Here is an 18,052-nt window from a genome sequence, read left to right as displayed (position 1 = left end):
TATAACACAATAAATAAACAGTGTTTGATAATACACTGTATCTTTTATGACGAGTCAGTAAAAATACTCATCAATAGAATGATGTTTGACTCACTAAACCTGCATTTGTGAAGGTGCTATTTGATTGGTAAATATTCGTCTGGATTTGATAAGGTTTTTATTTAATGTTTATGTGACTCCAGTATTCTTTGTCGTGTAATGGTGAGTTGAGTTTAATTCTTTTTTCTGCCTTTTCTTTCCTTTTGTCCAGGCGCGTGGTAAAGAAATACAGTTGACACGGAGTGATTTGTACTTTTAACAAGATATATCTGCATAGGAAAGTAAACAGTTTTACAACAGCTAGATCAACAATAAGTTCATTAACACAATATAAGAAAAAGTTAATATCATGAGGAGCATCTTTCACTCTGACGATGAAAGAAATTAAAATGGTATAGCTTACGTGATGCACTTCCATTGTCGGTTCAAGTTTCCTCTGAATGACGTCATAAGAGCATCTCTTTGTTGGCTCCATTTCCCAGCAGCTGGTCATTATAGAGTATCTAAGGAAGGAGGAGAAATGAACAACATTTAAGACCTACTGATCTCCTTATACTGATCTGTGTATTTATTCATTAAACAAATTTGATAATACGCAAGTGTTCCATGCGAAGGTGTCTAATCTAGACTGATTCCACAAAGAGCTGTTGGAATCAATGCAAATTCTCAACTAAAACAAGCAAATAACAGCAACAATCCACGCAAACGAGCACACACACACACACGCACACATTATACATTCACCTGCGAGCAAACTGGTAGTGAAGGTAAATACTCACAATTCTTGACCACAGTGAGAAGGGCGTGGCATCTTGTATCCCTTGGTAACCTGCTGCCTCACCATGTCCATTGTCATTTTGGGAAAGGGTCTTGCTCCTTGAAGACATATTAAACATATTACGTATTTAAATATTACATTTGATAGTGTTTTAGTTAATTTTTCTGTGCTTTTTTTTTGCTAACTACTTTTATACTTTCTTCACTGGCAGAATAAATTATCATTCTCAAAGGAATGCACACTAATTGTATATCTCAGGACATTACTTTTTTTTATTAGGTTAACAAATATCATGTGTCATTTTACTATGTAGGTCTATGTTCTGGAGCGAATTATACGGGCAGAATAACTTCATAATTATTCCTTTATCATTCCTTCCTTTAGTCTAGACCGAGGTTTATGAATTTTGTGATGTTAAACAAAGAAACAATTTATGTCATACCTAGAGTGACTATTTCCCAAAGAAGAATTCCGTAAGACCAGACATCACCCTCTAGAGTCCAATTTGTATTCTGCATTCCTTCAGGTGAACTCCAGCGTGTTGGTTTCTGCAAAAAGGAAAAAGAAAATGAACAGCATATCTCATATATTTTAAAGAATACAAAAATCTGTATCCCCATTCATTTTCACGTTAATGAAGAAGTCGGAGACAGCTATACTGTCTTGTCTTGAGTAGCAGTTTCTCAGACTTACTCTTTAGAGACTAAGGAGGGAATGGACTAGGCCTTTTTTCACACAAGCTTACTTTTTTTTAGTTGACTGAGGCACTCTGTGGCATGAAAACATTCGCCCAGTAAATGTTTATTGCAGGATTTTTTTTCTTCACAAAGGTGTATGTGTGTGTGTGTGTGTTTTATTGATATATCTTATATGAAGTGGGTATAACCTGTATAATAAAAATCCTTTTCAGAAAAAGAAAATCTAATGTCCTTGTTAAGTGGAGTATCTACTTCTTGCATAGTAGTCATGTTCAGATGGATTCATGCTAATTCATTCTAGGATTGTATCCTTGAATAATATGGGTTTTCCCGTTCATTTATACTTTTGTCATTCAATTTCCTATTCTGAGCATTCGGTTTCACGCATTCAACGCTTGAAGCTCTGAATCAGGAATCACATTCAAAAATCCGATCTTTCGAATTCACTATGAGAGCATTCAAATTCACTGTCGGAGCATTCAAATTGAAGAGAGGAGCACGCATTTCAGCAGAGAGCGTTCAAATTCTGTCAAGCTGGCGACGGAATCTCGTCGAATGTACAGGAATGTACAGGCACATGTCCCTCGGATAATATAGGACATAAAATGGAGGTCCCATGCGTGAGAAAGTCACAACTCATGCACGTACAAGATCCCACTTTATGTACTAATCTAAAAGAGCATGACGTTTAACCCGGTGAAGTAATCCCACCTACATCCAACTGGACTCCATGGAAGACCAGCTATTGCAACTGAATATGGACTGCCCGGCCATCTTCTTAGTTGGAAAATGAAATAAACAAACACATATTATAGGAACTGTATAGGCCTCCAGACGAGCATAATACGGAAGGTTGATTGACACCTTCGGGAAAATGAATCGACTACATTAAAAGTGATAACATGAACATTGTTTAAGTCTTATTTGGTGTTTTTTATTGGGTTACTTTTGCGGGACTCTGTGAGATCATTGTGCGTCAGTTTGTCTTCAAATGGATGCTGTCAGCATGCAGTATTATCAAGACAGATGATTAAATGACGTTGTGTTGTTTTGCAATTTAAAATTCATTGAGATGAAAAACAAAGATTACATGAACAGAGAACAATGTAGACCCTGTAAATAATCATAATTACACTATTAAGCCTTCACTGGTTGTGTGTGCCCTTTCTCCTTTCAAAAAAAAAAAAAAAAAGGTCTACTCCATTTTCCTCTTTAAATTGATTGCACGAAGTACGAACTCGATCGCTTGCAAATAAAATTGAGCGCTCCAATCAAGCTCGGGACTATCACTCATGACTATCGCCTAAATTTGAATGCACGAGTAGGAAGTGCAATGCTCACATTTGGAAATTGAACGCCCAAACGTGAATTTGATTTGGCAAAGTTGAAATCGAACTCCCATAAATGGAATTCTGAATTTGAATTCCCGAATACTTTCGCGTGTGTGCGCTGTGTGAATTTAAATGTACATAAATGAATTGGAATTGCAAAAGTATGAAAGTGACCGGAAAAACTATACCTACCCTCCCAGAGGGTGAAATGAATGACGTCATACCGTAGTCAGAAATCTTACAGATCCTGTCTTCCGTCATTAAAATGTTGTGAGCACACAGATTTCCATGGATAATCTAAGGAAGATATCACATTGTGAACACTCTGATAAGAAATATCATGGATTACAGGCTTGAAAGAACGCTATTTTATTGTACATAATTATCTTTTTCAAAACTCAGGTAGAAGAAACATGCACACACACACACACAACATACACACACAAACACATACAATGGGCTCACGTCACAGGATGCGATTTAAATATGTCATATTCATGTGGATAAAAAATAAATGTGGAGGAAGCTAATACATGCTTGTGGGGTTATAGATTCCAAGAGAGAAAGAAAACCATCAAGTACACATCTACATGTGTGTGTGTGTGTGTGTGTGTGTGTGCGTGTGTGTGTGCCTAGACTAAAATTCAAGCCCAGCTTGTTGTCTTGAATCCAGTCTTTTTTAAATGGCTAAGTCTACTATAGACAGTTTGAAGAAACATATTTGGATTTTGTGAGAGAATAACGAGATATTGTATATATTATCGGCAAACAAAGACAAGACGAAGACTGAATTGATGCATAGTTATGTCATTGATATGGTGAAGAAGAAAGATCCTCTGGAGACATCGAAACCAATATGTTAGGGCTCACTGGAAGAAGACTGTACCCTATCTGGAAAAATACATTGTTCATCAATAATAAGCCTCGACCAGCGTCTAATCACATTTCAAAGAATCAGTAAGTCCGGCCTTCTTCCGATAACGGCGAAGTTGTCCACAAGAATTGAATCTGGTCCAAAAAGGGGTGGTTTATTTAATAGGCATTTCATGACATTGGTAATGAACATGGAAATATGAAGAAAAATAACAGAGCATTAATTATGATATGAGAGCTATCATCTATAAAAATGATTATAAGTAGCTACATCCTCGAAACCTCAGAAAGCTCTATATTTAAAATCTGAATGAGTGCCTGGTGTCCTCTATAATGTTTAATCATTTCATAAACAATTTGAACGTCTGCATTACTTACATATATATCAAATAGATCAAAATTGACATTTCTTGTGTAATTACCTTGTTGGACGCAAGAAATTCCATTCCTTTTGCCACCTGCCCGGCGAACTTCAGTAACTTGGACTCATCAAAGCGGGGTCTTGTTGGCTTGACGTTCCCATAGGGAGATTTTGAAGACTGGTTATTAAACTGGAGAAAGGTCAGCAGTGTCCCACCGGAAACAAATTCGTGTACAATGGTACCTGATTGATGTCACAATATATATTAATTTTTACAGTAGTCGATGCAAAGGCTTTGAATACTTCAACTTTGCAGATATTATTTTTTCTTGATTATTACCAACATAGAATATTCTAAGCAAATGAATGTCATTCAATAACTTTGCTTAACATCATGAAAAGAGCAAATCAATCACTGTTTAAAGCGCTTTTTTTTCCATTGAAAGATACTACGCTTAGATAACGCAATATTTTGTATTTTTGTTTGTTTTTTCTCGGAGTTAACTGATAATACTTACGATATTCTTCACAGGATCCAAGACACCTCACGATATTTTGATGGTTTGGTAGTTTTTGCAAATATTTCACCACCTGCAGAAGGTCTGGAACACTTTCTGTATAGCAGAAATTAGATATTTTGATAATCAAAAAAGATGCATGAAGCTAAAGAAACAAAAGAATTATAATTGACATTCGAAATCACAATTTTCTGCTAGTCTACGGTTTAAAAGCATGCTTTAAACAAAGAGATTTTCTTTTTAAGTCGATCAGCGAAACATATATACTTTTTTTTTTGGGTGTTACGAATTCCAACATTTATTCTTCAAGACCCGTCATAAGCCTATTTTCATGATCATTTAACATACAAATCATTGTCACAAAAGTCATTTTTTTCTTTACAATGCACGACTGTATAATTTTACCCTTAAACATGCAGTGAGGGCTTTATAATGCATCTATCTTTAAGTGTTGTGTATTTCTTTTTTTATATATAATTGCAGGCAAATGGCATTTTCAACCTTAGAAATGCTGAAAGGGACACCTGCTGGCATTTTGTATCATCATGAACTAATGCTGTTGCTCTTAGACGTATAGCTTCAAATATCAATCAATAACTTTGTAAGCTGACTTTTTATTATTCAAATGCTTAAAAAAATCCACAATTAAACAGAAAAGCAAATCATCGTGTTATCTAATGAAAACAGTATTAATGACAACCTGTGATCTGCCTCAGGGCTACCGGAGCCACTCCCTGTTTTGTGCGGCGTTCACCCTTCCACACGTCGCCAAACTTCCCCAAGCCGATGGAACCAAGTCGAGAAAAGAACGTTAAGTTTTCAGGTTCCAGAGCAACGGTGCTTGGTGTAAGTGGCTGATATACAGCATTACCTGTCAAATGGAGGAAAATAGGCTTTCATGTTTTCATTACAGTCTACCCTCTTTTTTGTTTGTCTGTTTGTTTGTTTCTGCGTTTGAGACGTTTAAAAAAAAAGCGACCTTTTGTGTAGTGATGCTCTTCCATCACAATACTCGACTGCAAGTTAGGATAGCTTGTAATTGATTTGGTCATCAATATTGAAATACTTCATACTACGCCCTCTGACGTCATCAAATATATCAACACATATCCACTTTCATCATATTGAACCTAACCTGCCACTTCTCACCAGTGTTCAAAATATGGCAACGGCAACTATAAACGCACGCACACACTCACACACCTATATATACACGAACCCTCCCATAAGCACATGCATGTATATTATAGCTACTATAAGAATGATTACACTGAACATGCTGAATGAAGGGAATATATTGCCGCACTTTGTCTGATTTATATATATGTATGTATATATATATATGTATATATATATATATATATATATATATATATGTATGTACATATTATTTTACATATCACAAATATATTATATATTATATCACCTGAAATTAATAATGATGTATATGCAAAAAAGAGTGACATCAAATATTCACTAGCAAGATAAACTGATGATTCAGGACCATTTGCTAACTGAAAACAACAACGATATCGTGTATAGAAAGGTGAAATACAACCTTTGCTTCTGCTTTCGATCATCTCATAAGCACTGTTCTCGTTGCCTCCAGATAAGCCTGTCCTAATATTGTACAAACACGAGCAAAATGAATAAATAATTGTTAATTATGTATTTTCTTACTGAGACACAACAAACGATACTGAAACCGTAACTGTACACAATGATTTTGGTATCAAGAGTAAAGGTTAAACCTAAATGTTCATAGTAGGCCTACCATCTCTTTGTTCTGCGGCAACTGAAAACTACTCCTCTTTTTATCAGAAAGCAAATGCTGGGATTAACGGGTGATGTGTATTGTTCTTACCTTGCCTGCTTCTCAGATGTACTTGGCACTAAAAGCGAGGGAAAAGAACAGAAACAAAACGAAATTGTACAAAATCATACCTGATATAACGAAATCAAGCAGAAATAAATCAAATCAAATCAAACAGGTGCCGCATTGTATAAGTTGTATCTAGTCTGATTTTTTTTCATTACTGTGATTAAATAACTTTCATTATTGTTTATTATTGTTGTATTACTGTCTCATACGGTAATTACGGATAGGTCCTAATATGGGTCCTTCTCTACTCAATCGGCCTTCGAAGATGATTTTTTTTGATGTAACTATGTTTGGGTAATTGTAATATTAACCATTATATTTCCATCTTCTATTTATGAACGTCTTTAGTCAGAATGAGTGAGAGAAAACGTGTTTGTATAAATATGCACACGCACGCACACACAAATAGTAATTGTCGTTGTTAGGACTGTTTTCTACTGATTTTAATCAACCTGTAGACTTTGCTTTTACAAAAACGTTCACGTGTGTGCCATGCACGGGGCAGGCCAAGAACCGTCACTATATACCCACAATTTTTGATTTTCTATGAAAAGAGTAAGAAATACATACAATAATGAAAATGATAGTATCATAATGATGATGGTGATGATGATGATAATGGTAATGATGATGATAATAGTAATAATAATAATAGTAATAGTAATAATAATAATAATAATAATAATAATAATATTATTATTATTATTATCATATTATGATTATTATTATGATTATCGTTATTATTATTATCATTATCATCATTATGATTATATAATCTGTACAATTATTAGTTCATAACAATGACCTACACCAACCTTGACTGGAAGCTTTGGTCTGTTTGTAGAACTGCAGAATATTTACTGCTACGGAAACAGCTAGCAGTACCCCCATGATTGACACAGCGGCTATCATACCAGACGAGGGACAGTCACAAGGACAAGCGCCACCTAGATTAATAATAATAATAAATAAAATAATCATAATCATAATAATAATTATAATAATAATAATAATAAAAATAACAATAATGATGATGATGATGATAATAATAATAATAATAATAATAACAATAATAATAATAATAATAAATCATTTGTTAAGTGCAGAAACCATGTCGATATATTCTCCTGCGCTACAAGAGCTCTTAAATCCCTATGCTGCGTAATGCTGCATGGGAAGTAAAAAAAGAAATAGGTCTATGCTAAAAGAAAGAAGTTTTCACTTTTGAAATAAAGCTGTCTAAAGTCTGACATTTCCGAATGTCTAATGGTAATTTATTCCACAATCTAAGGGCTGCACAAGAAAATGATGGGTCACATAAGGTAACTTTTGTTTTGATCTGCAATATCAATCTAGCATTTGTACTACGGAGATTATGACCATGAGTCTGCGATTTAAAATTCAATAATTCACTGATATAACTAGGATCCTGACCATTCAGAGCTTTATAAACCAGCATCAATATCTTGAAATCAATTCTTTGGCGGATGGGCAGCCAGTGCAATTCCCTTAAAAGTGGTGTAAGATGAGCAAATCTTGGGAGATTACAAATCAATCTTGCACATGAGATTGTGTTTTGAACCCGCAGGAACTTAACTATCTGTGAATCCGGTAATCCAGTTCAGAGTGTTACAGTAGTCTAATTTGCATGTAACAAATGCATGGACTATAGTCGTCATACTTTCCTGATCGAAATATTTACGAATGCTTCAAATCATATGTCATATAGTATGCTGATTTACATACACTAGTAACCTGAGATTCCATATATTCAAATGGGTATCAGAAAACACCCAAAGTTTCTCACAATAATTATTGTATGGTTTTATAACAGTTTCAGCGAGTGATATGCAATGTGATTACAATCAAAATGACAAAAAATGATGATACTGTGTTACAATAATTATCAGTAACCCTGTTGCTTTGAAAGGAAGTTCATACTCTGAAAAAATGGTGGCAAGTTCTGTAAGTTTATCATAATATTATGCTTGCTTAAGAGTTAAAATGTCTTCTTGGGAATATCAAAACAAGTGAGCAATAGAATATTTGCTTAGTACGCCTACTAAAGTGGTTTTGGCTAATGCGCAATATTTGAACATTCAACAACCACGTAATATGTTCATAACACACACACACACACACACACACACACATATGTATATATATATATATATATATATATATATATATATATATATATATTTATATATACACATTATGAACCTAAAGGGGGGGGGGGAGTTAAAGAGTCGGTGAACTTGTGTGAAAAAAAAACGCACACATTTTAGGGATACAAAACGAGGAGTCTGAGTTGGAAGATCTCGGCCAGGAATTTAAGCAGCATCTTTGCCCTCTCGCTAATTCAAGGACTGCACAGTGTTGAAGAGAGTTGGCTTATTGGAACGTTAAACAGGCTAGTGTCTGGAGTGTTCCGTTTGCTTTATGTTATTCTTTGATATTGTATTATTTCATCTAAACAAGTGCGTCTGTTGAGAGTTGTTCTGAAGTTGCGATGTTCATGATGGTGTTCTGCTACTTGGTCACAATTAGTGATGACAACAACATCGATGTCTGTATATATATCGCCCCTTTCTACTCCGATGTTACCATTAGTACTTATCTCATTTTTGATTTAGATTACATCTGTGGTCCTGCATATAGGCAAAGCAACTACACGATGGGGTTATAGTCCAAGGTTTGTGCATGGTAATATCATGAGTCAGTCATGCATCTTGTTTGCTTCAGACCCCGAGTCGACAAAGGCCACTCACTCCAACGAAACGCCCCGTTTAGTCTCCAATTCAGTAAAAATGAACGTTTACACGGTAAGCATGTGATCTCATTGCTGAAAGCTGTATTATCCTCGCGTTCACGAATGCTTTCCAAACCTCTCGAATATCATTTCCCACGCGGACTTTATACTTGGTGTAAAAACGCATGCCATATGCTTCGTCGAGATGTGATCGCTGTACAAAAAACTATCGAACGTGATGTAATTTTGAAGAGAGAATTTCCGGATGGCAGAAAGTGCACATCATTGTGTCAAATGCTTTCTACCTCCTTCTACGACATGATGGTGATACTTTGAGTTGTAATTGGTATACACCACGAGGAATTTCCTTATGGCTAATGTTGAACAAGCATTTTCGCAATAATCTCTTCCTTATCGAAATATCCCGGGTGTCCGCTATAAATTTATGCACATTAGAGATGAAAGCGTGATGATAATATTTTACAACCACCATTTACGCTGTTGCTATGAATGCACACAAGCTTCCACTCTGAAAAATGATGACAAATTCCATAAGTTCACAGAAATTATGCTTGTCTTACAGTTGTTAGTCTTGCACCAGCAAAGTTACATTGTAACTATTTTATCCTTTCATTTTGTCGCATAGTCTCTCTAATAAAAGTGCAATAAAAAATCTTGAGCTCATAGTTATTTTGTCTTTCCAAAGATATTGTAATGGACTTGGGGATAAGATCAAAACAAGCACTAAATATTTGCGTAATTATGATTTTATAGTGACTTGATGGCGTATATACCTATGAGCCTCATTCTTCTTATGATTAAACATTCGAAGTCCAACACGTGGAAAATTCCAAGATGACTATATAAATTTATTTATTCATTTGTGTTTTCATCTAAAGGGGAGGACATGTATGTACTCACCACACACACACACACACACACACACACACACACAAGAAACGACGCACACATTTTAGATTAAAAAAACACAAAAAACAATTAGAGTCTGATTTGAAAGACCTCGGTCAGCAGCACCCTTGCCTCTCCCAAATTCCAGGATTGTACAGTGGTGATCAGAGAGGTGGTTTGTTTGAATATGAAACATAGAAATGACTGGATTATCTGTTTGCTTTACAGCACTCCTTATTGTTCTTTTTTTTCATCTAAACAAGTGCGTCAGGCGAGAATTAAAGTAGGGCTGTTCACAATGGTGGTGTTGTACTAGGTCACAATTAGTGATGGCAACACCATAGAAAAAATGTATTTATAACGAACATGGCATTGTCTGCAAAGTGCCCCTTTCTACTCTGTTGTTACTATTAACGCTTATTTAAAATAAGACTGATTTAGTACTCAGTTTACATTACTTGTGGTACTGTGTAGATAAAGGCAACTACCTCAGTGAGGTTAAAGTCCAAATTTCTGCAAAGTGATATTGTGAGCCAGTCATGCATATCGTTTGCTTTAGAAGTCTATATAAAGGTAATTTGATACAGCATCATGCACAGTGTCGTAACCCATTCAGATCTAAAAGTTTACTCAATGAGCTCATGATCTATTACCGAATGTTGTACTATCCTCGCGTTCACACATGCTTTTCAAACCGACAGAGAAGCAACTTCCAAAGTAGATTATGTTACATGAACTGCAATCCGTAATGTCTTTTAGTACTATTTAAACATATTTATGTAGTCTCGTTCTATACCTCGTTCTGTTTTGTTTGCTTTGCTTCATGTGGTGTTGTTTGTTTTGTTTTGTTTTTTCCTCTGTCTTAGTATGTTTTATAATTCTCTCCATGTTCCCTTGATGTTATTCGTAATTTTTGTTAATTTCAATATTTTGTGCTTGTTTTAATATGTGTCGTCCTCTCTGTGCTCCTTTTATCATTTGATATTTTAATGTTTAAATTGCAATATGTGTATGATTTGTTTTCAAGGGTACATTCTATTTTAAGAAGCCTGTGGCTTTCTCAGAACTGTACCTGCTACATTTTGTAAACATTTTATATCGAAACGATTTTTATTACTGAATAAATGTATGAATTGAATGAATGAATGTATATACCCGATGTTAAAACACATTCGATCTGAATTGTATTTAGCATTGTCGAGATAAACGTGGTCCCTGAGTTAGCTTTCGAACTTCATGCAATTTTGAAAGCACTTCCTGATAGCAGGAGGTGTACACTATGCCAGTTGATTATCACTTCGAACGAAAAAAAAAAATGTTATTATAGTGTCACTTAAGTTTGCCTTGCTGTAATTTGTACCCCGCGAGAGATTTTCTTGTGGTTAAGGTTTAGCTTCCGTTTAAGCTATAATCTCTTCCTGTCCAAAACATCGTTGGTGTACGCTACAAAATGAAAGCACCTCACAGATGAAGATGTGACATTATAATGATTATTTGTGAAGAGTTAGCGCGCGGTCTTAGGACAGAACAAAATCTAAAGTCTATCTAATGTTTGAATAGCATCCATATCACCAGTCTATGCATTTTGCAATGACATTTCTTGGTATTTCCTAAAACCTATAAAAAAAATAGTCATTCGTCTTGAATATTAAATCTTTTTAATGGGTCATCCCAAAGTATGCCTTGGATTATCGCATCTATAGAACAGAAAGCTCTTTTCTTATGAATACGGTGTAGGTATACATCCGTTAGAATAAACACAGTTATATGTTATTCCTGCTTGGTTGTAACGCACTTTGTTATAACAAAAGAAAACTGCTGAAACGAGGACTTTATGTTACAATGGGAGTCGCCTGTATTAAAGTGTGGAAAAAGTGTTCGTTGTTGATATCGACGACGCTAAAATCTTACAGGTAGGCCTATCTGATATCACATGATGATAGTGATACAAATATTTTGTGGTTGCAGCTGATATGTTCTTTACTTATCATCCCTTTAACTGGTAAGAACAGATTGGGTAGAATATATTGCTATAGGGAAAGAAAAGGGGAATCCCCAAAACTAGACAACAATACACTCCCCGTGAAAAAGCAAACAAATACCAGTAAGATCACGGTCTGTGTACCCGTATAGTGTTAATAGCGCCAATACTCGCTGTGCACAGTCTTAAAAAAAAAAAAAAATCATTAGCGTACATTTGAGCTTGATATCTGTATGTTACGTGAGTGTCAAAAATTGAACATCAAAAATAGGGAAATAATTGAACGTGGATTACTAATGATAAAACGAATGTTGTTAAATTACAGGATTGCTCGAATTATTTTCACTTTTTTCCTCAAATTTGATCTTCAGAGACTACCAACGTCACAATGACTGGACAAGAATGAGCAAAATGAGCTAAAGACACTGGAGTCTTCGTTTCTTCACCGAAGATCGGTTTAATTGTAGCACCTGCAGCTCATGACGATTGATGACTGGAATTTACATGAAAACTGCAGGTTAAAGGTATGGTATTTGTGAAGGTGAGTATTGGCCTTTTCACTTTTGTGAGAAACCAAGTAAAGACTTATGAAATAATACAAAGCATACCATTCTAAGAGGAAGTCAAGGTTTGTTAGATGGGTTTTGGAATGGCTTAGACATCCAAAAAAAAAAAGAAGAGTAAAACAAAGCGATCCTAATGTAAGATGGATCCCGCCTTTTCTTAAAAATGCTCTGTTTTTGGATATCTCAGCCATTTCAAAACCAAATCCGTAATAAACCTTGAATCCCTCTTGGAATTGGATGCTCTTTCATATTTCATAACAAGTTTCTCATTATCTCAACAACAACAACAACAACAACAACAACAACAACAACAACAAGAAAAGATGTAAGAAACTTGAAGTTAGGTCTCAACAACAATTATACGATCCCTTTAACGCGCATGATATTTACCCTCTTGTTATTTTGCATTCACAAAAAAGTTTAGTTATAATGCCATCAAGATTTCATCTTCTCCCAAATTCATATAACTGCTTTAGATATTCACCTGGACTCTTTCTTCGCAGTTGTACGATTGTATCTCACAAAAAGAAGAAGGTAAAGGCAAACGTAACATGATATATACTATAAAGTCTAATTTATAACCGATGATCTCGGAAAAAAATCAGTATTGACAATTAATATCACATCAATATTTAAATTATGGGTTTGAATTCAATAATAATACGATTCTTTGATCGATATGAGGTTTCTATGGTACTGGTTATCTTTTCAATTCAAAATTTCCAGCATTTCCAGGATTAGAGTTCTCTCCTTTCGACTGAAAAAGAAGAAAAAAAAACTTTGGATCGAGGAAGCCATACCATCTAATGCATAATTATGTATCATAATGGAAAGAACTTAAAACATAAATTATACTTAACCTGCTTGCTATCTTATTTCCATTATGGCTGATGTACACACACAGGTTGACCAAATCAGCAAATGCATTCATGTGTATGTTTGTATATTTTTACAAAATACATAAACGTTTTTCTTTGAAAATCAGCTCATGCAGTATTTTGAGATGCACGTTGTCATAAGCAGAACAAGCAATTTTTGAAGAACATAAGCGCTAAATGTGGTAGGATATTGCAGCGTGTATCATCAAAGGTAGAATACACATGTATTTTTCATGACTGTATACAAAAGCATGCCATCACCAACCACAACACATATGGCCATTTTTACAATCAGTGGTGTAAAACACAGTGTTGGCACTAATTGGTGTATAACTTTCTTATACACTGACAGATATGCATTATTTTTTCTCACAAACTTACCACCCACAGTGTCTACCTTGGGTACCTTAATGAACTTTCCTCTCTTTTTCTTTCAGATGTGGCAGGCACTTACATGCTTGAAATCCAACACTTTTGGTGTACTCATTCTGACATAGTATTTTTGTCAGAGCTAGCTTATTAAATTGTGTATTCCTTTTCATTATTTTTGTTGTTGTTGTGATAGACAGGTATCCAACATTAAGAACTATTATGTTTACCAGGTTCTGCTTTGTCTTCTTTAAAGACTGAAATTTTCCAAACTTTATGTTTCGGAGGTGACATTTTCCGTTAACAATTAACCCCTCTTTTGAGTTAGCTCTTGTTCACAATTATAGAATTCAACTTTGCTAATTTCCATCAAAACAGAATAGTAATCAATCTGACTTAACTTTGATCCAAAGATTATCTAATTCAAATAGCTTATCATTTTTTGGTGAGCGTTTATAAATTTATGTAACTTTTCCGTTAACGTTTCTGTCACCTCCGAGACAACAGATTTATGTATTTGATTTTTTTTTATTCTTGACATCAGTTATACATTACATTTGCAAAAATGTAACATATCCCCTCACATTATCTCTGAAAAGGTAGTAGAAATATAGCCTGTTGTTTTCATTTCGGAGCACTTTACAATTTTCCGTTAACACTTGTCACCTCCGAAACAATTGTCACCTCCGAAACAACAAGCATATTATATTTGATAATTTCTCAAAGACAAAGCAATTTTGTTTGATTCTGTCCAAGTGACAGGAATCTCTTTTGGATGAAAATAGTAATATGGCAACAGGAAGTGAGAATTTTCTAGAGATCAATAAAAGATCTAATAAAAACTAAGAATTACTGTTTCGGAGGTGACAAAACACTGTTAACAAGATTTTTTGTTCATTTCTGTTGAAGAGAAACCATATCATGTACACCAATGGTTTCATTAATTTTAGTAACATAAATCTCAATGTAGAGAAATCAACTAACACACTCTCACTCTTTTTTTTTTATTACTAGACTGTATGTTTTAGGGCAAATTTACATTTTTTTCACTTTTTTTAACAATGAGAATGCACAAAATACACCCATCTGTTGTATATAAAATATTGTAATCAAGATCAATTCTCCTGCTTTAGTTAAGTAAACATATAGATGCTTTCATCTTTAGAAGCTTGATTTCCACAAGCAATTTAGTTGTAAACATTTACCAATCACAGCTTTCCATGTAGGTTGCTTTTCCTTGTGTTTCGGAGGTGACATTGTTTGTTAACACCATATTGTTATGTGATAGTGAAAGGCAAGACTTCAGTTCCTTGTCACTATCTATTAACATTTTCCAATACATTTAATATAGACTACAAAATCATCATAACAGAAGTGACTTTTGTATACATAGCTCACCAGAATTCCCTTGATACCAAAGTGATACATGTGGCAGTTCATGTATGCCCTAGTCCACAATCTTTAAAAAAATAGAATGTAAAAAAAAAATCATCAAATAATCAAACTCCACTAAAAGGCCACATGCCTATAGCTGGTGCACAACTTGTTCTTGAATTCTTAGTTGTTGTTTTTCCATGTACAATGTGGTAATCATAAACAAAATTATGTGATCTTTTTTTTTTTTTAATATGACAATAATAATTACATTTTCTAAGTTGAACCAACTGTTTATGACATTGTATTTTTTAAGATTATTGAAGTTATGTGACAACTAAAGTGAACAGAGGAACAAGTCCCCAGGACTGGACAGGGAAAGATCCAAAAACAAAATTTGTAGTTCTATCTCAATATAATTTTGATGAGGTGTTTACCTTGTTTTGTTATTATGTTTTATCTTAGAATTTGGCTTTAAGTACTGGAATTTCAAGGAAAAGAAATTGGTTTCTTAAAGGACAAGTCCACCTTCATATACATGTGGATTGAGTGAATGCAACAACATTAGTAGAACACATCATTGAAAGTTTGGGGGAAATTGGACAATCCATTCAAAAGTTATGGGTTTTTATAAAGTATCTGCGCAATCACTGCTGGATGAGACGACTACGACAGTGTATGATGTCACATGCGTACAACGATATAAGGAAAATATAATGAATTTCACAAAACTTTACTTTTTGAAAAAAGTGCAAATTTCTTCAACTTGCTAAGTACTGATGTATTTTAGGGCAATATTATTCACCCTGCTTTCCAAAAGAGAGAAGTCATGTGTTCTTTTGTTATGCAAGAAAAGTGAAAATACAGTACAGCTGTATGTTGAATTTTCTTGATACTTTCTCTATATCCTTGTACACATGTGACATCACAAGCTATAGAAGTCTTCTCATTCAGCTTTGACTGAGCAGAAACTTCAAAAATCCATAACTTTGGAACGGATTGCCTTACTTTCCTCAAACTCTCACTGATGTGTTTTACTATTATTGCTGTATTTACTCAACCCTAATGTCTATTGAGGTGAACTTGTCCTTTTCCAGTTTTGGTCCCTTATAGCTTTATTTGAGACCAGTTTGTGTCCGGGACCATCTGTGAAGTTGATGGGGAAAATTACTGAACAAAAACAAATTTTCCCCTCAAGTTCACAGAAAAGCATTATGCTGCTCTCTTCAGCTGGGAAACACAAACTGTTGTCTTAACCAAATTGTAAAAACCTGTTAAAGATTAGTATGAATTACAATCTCAAACAAAATATGAGCTGGTATCCATTATCATGAAAGAGAATAACTAAAAAAGATAACAAGTAAGAACTGAAAGAAAGAGCTTATATTTGAAAATTAAAGCCATGAGGAAAGACAAGAATGTTCACTAAATAGTTAACACCTGAGAAGTTAGGTTGTCTCTGTGTTGTGTCACCTCAAAAGTAATAAAATGGTTTTTCTTATCTTATACTTTTTACTCTCAAAGTGACTAATATGATTTGCAGGTAATTTTCAAGCAATTCAGAAAGATACATAAAATATATTTTAGTAATGTCAACAGTTTAAATGAATCTGGTGTATAGAAAATTTATCCCTGATGAACCAAACACCTTTCACCAGTATTATAACATTTGTATGGTGGCTATCAAGGATGATGAAGAATTCATGAACATCCTTGAATTAATCTATTTATAAAACTATGTGCAATCAAAAACGTACTCAAGTCAAATAAGAATTTTTGCTTTTGGTATTCATACCGTATGTCCCCACCAAAAAACTACAGTGGTACCCTCCGCAACGATAACTTTAAAGATAGTGAATCAATCTAAAATACAATTTGAGGGATTGAAACTATAACTCATTGCCCACACCTTACAGAAAACCCCATTAAATTTGCTTCAGAGGTCAAAGGGAATTGAGGATTTTTGTAGCAGAGCCTTTGAGGAATCCCTTCCCTCCAAGTTCTGCATATTGTGTTTACACATTAATATGCAGTTCTAAGAGCATCCAGGTGTGCTGAACTTGGAAGAATCAGACTCCTGACATCCTTTACAACAATCCACATTTCTTTGAGATCACTTAACCAAATTGACTGGAGCTTCCTGCAAAATAGAGCTAAGATGTTATAATTTAAGACCCCAAAGTACAATTTAGCTGATTTAATCATATTGGGTGCTATCAATGCAAAAGTCTAATTGTAAATTTGTTGGGGGGGGGGGGACATACTATATGAATACTTGAACACAATGTTAACATTGAATGTCACCTCCGAAACAAAGTTATTCTTCCCTGGTGTTGTGGAATAAAATGTTCTGAGAGCAAAGAAACATTACTAAAATTATCTTACACCCTCATTTCAATTAAGGTAGAAAATGGAATGCCATGTTCCTTCAGGTTACAATATCTCGCTTATGTCCGTCATATTCTTACTGTAAATGAATATTTCAACACAATGTTAACATTGAATGTCACCTCCGAAAGTAGTGATTCTTCCCTGGTGTTGTGGAATAAAATGTTCTGAGAGCAAAGAAACATTACTTAAATGATCTCACACCCTCATCTCAATTTAAGGTAGAAAATGGAATGCCATGTTTCTTCAGATTACAATATTTAGCTATACATCCTTTGTCCAAATGGAAGGCAAACTACCGGTACCCATGCTAATTCATGAAGTGTAAAAAAAACACTTGTTCTGTGTGGTTTAT

The 18,052-nt window shown here is 34.5% G+C and overlaps 1 protein-coding gene across 1 annotated transcript in view; it reads right to left on the bottom strand.

Annotated features, from left to right (window-relative positions):
• Nucleotides 1-18,052, bottom strand: part of LOC139711393 (fibroblast growth factor receptor 4-like) — a 29,014-nt gene that overhangs the window by 419 nt on the left and 10,543 nt on the right. The window contains exons 4-13 of the mRNA XM_071623278.1: nt 7,296-7,427; nt 6,463-6,490; nt 6,157-6,218; nt 5,299-5,469; nt 4,599-4,694; nt 4,142-4,323; nt 3,039-3,143; nt 1,260-1,365; nt 819-915; nt 230-542 (exon numbers count right to left, since the gene is read on the bottom strand). Of these exons, the coding sequence (XP_071479379.1) occupies nt 230-542; nt 819-915; nt 1,260-1,365; nt 3,039-3,143; nt 4,142-4,323; nt 4,599-4,694; nt 5,299-5,469; nt 6,157-6,218; nt 6,463-6,490; nt 7,296-7,427 (1,292 nt within the window). The remainder of the gene's footprint in view (nt 1-229; nt 543-818; nt 916-1,259; nt 1,366-3,038; nt 3,144-4,141; nt 4,324-4,598; nt 4,695-5,298; nt 5,470-6,156; nt 6,219-6,462; nt 6,491-7,295; nt 7,428-18,052) is intronic.

This window comes from Diadema antillarum, unplaced genomic scaffold, assembly GCF_040938485.1.
Source record: "Diadema antillarum isolate AM-2024a unplaced genomic scaffold, OU_Dant_1.0 seq00001654_RagTag, whole genome shotgun sequence".
Lineage (NCBI taxonomy): Eukaryota > Metazoa > Echinodermata > Echinoidea > Diadematoida > Diadematidae > Diadema > Diadema antillarum.
The sequence above is the reverse complement of the archived record's forward strand: the minus strand, read 5'-3'. Positions and strand labels throughout refer to the sequence as shown.